Here is a 1,031-nt window from a genome sequence, read left to right as displayed (position 1 = left end):
GAGTCTAAAACCAAAATCTGTGCAGCAGCACATACGGAAGTGGGCAGACGAAGAATCAATGTGATCGACACTGTAGGACTCTCTGATACAAAAGTGAAGATTACAGATCTTCAGACCAAAATAGAGCAGATATTTGATTGTGCACACGATGGTGTTGACGTGTTTCTGCTGGTGATCAGACTGGGTGTTAAATTTACAGAGGAGGTCATTACAGCGATGAAATGGATCCAGGATCATTTTGGAGCAAAAGTCTTAAAACACACAATAGTGCTCTATACGCATGCAGATCAGTTACAGGAGACAGTAGAAGATCATCTGGGAGAATGTCAAACACTGCGATCACTCGTTGATCAGTGTTCAGGAGGATTTCATGTTTTTAACAACAAAGATGAAGATCCATCTCAAGTCACTGAGCTTCTGGACAAGATAAACAGACTGAGGATGACGAATGTGTACAAGAGATACAATGAGCAGGACTATAAAGAGACACAGGATAAAATCCTAATCAGAAAATATGTTACTGGAGCAAAAATAGGAGGAGGAGCAGGTATATTTTTAGGAGCAGTAGCTTCTGAAGTAGGAGCAGGTGAATTAACTACATGGAAAGCAGCAGCAGTAGGAGCACTAGGAGGTGTGGTTATAGGAGCAGCAGCAGCTTGGGTGCTTGCGAGAAAATATACATCCAGACAAAAAATATAAAAGGCACTGACTTAAATTGTGTATAAATATAAATATAAAACATAACCATTTAAAATAAATCAGACACCAGATTTCCTTTTACAAATTGTACTTGTTTGTTAAATATTGTGTCCTACTTTTCTAATCACAATAAAATAATTAACAGAGCATTTCTGTTTAATAGATTTTAATAACAAAATGATTATTAAATAAAGGAATAAACTAATAAATTAACTCATATTGTGTATTATCTATGTGTTATGTGTATTATGCAGTTGTCAAAGTGTGACCTAGGGGTCACTGCCAGGGAACTTTACCACAATGTCAAGAGGATGGCAAGAATTTATAGCTAA

General features: G+C 36.8%; 1 protein-coding gene across 1 annotated transcript in view; it reads left to right on the top strand.

The window, feature by feature from the left end:
* The window catches only part of LOC107577041 (uncharacterized), a 1,556-nt gene extending 525 nt beyond the window's left edge, over positions 1-1,031 (top strand). Inside the window, exons 2-3 of the mRNA XM_016263160.1 lie at positions 4-660; positions 954-1,031. Of these exons, the coding sequence (XP_016118646.1) occupies positions 4-660; positions 954-1,031 (735 nt within the window). The remainder of the gene's footprint in view (positions 1-3; positions 661-953) is intronic.

The sequence above is a fragment of the Sinocyclocheilus grahami genome, unplaced genomic scaffold, assembly GCF_001515645.1.
Source record: "Sinocyclocheilus grahami isolate Dianchi unplaced genomic scaffold, SAMN03320097.WGS_v1.1 scaffold4944.1, whole genome shotgun sequence".
Classification (NCBI taxonomy): Eukaryota; Metazoa; Chordata; class Actinopteri; order Cypriniformes; family Cyprinidae; genus Sinocyclocheilus; species Sinocyclocheilus grahami.
This window is presented reverse-complemented; position numbering and strand designations above follow the sequence as displayed.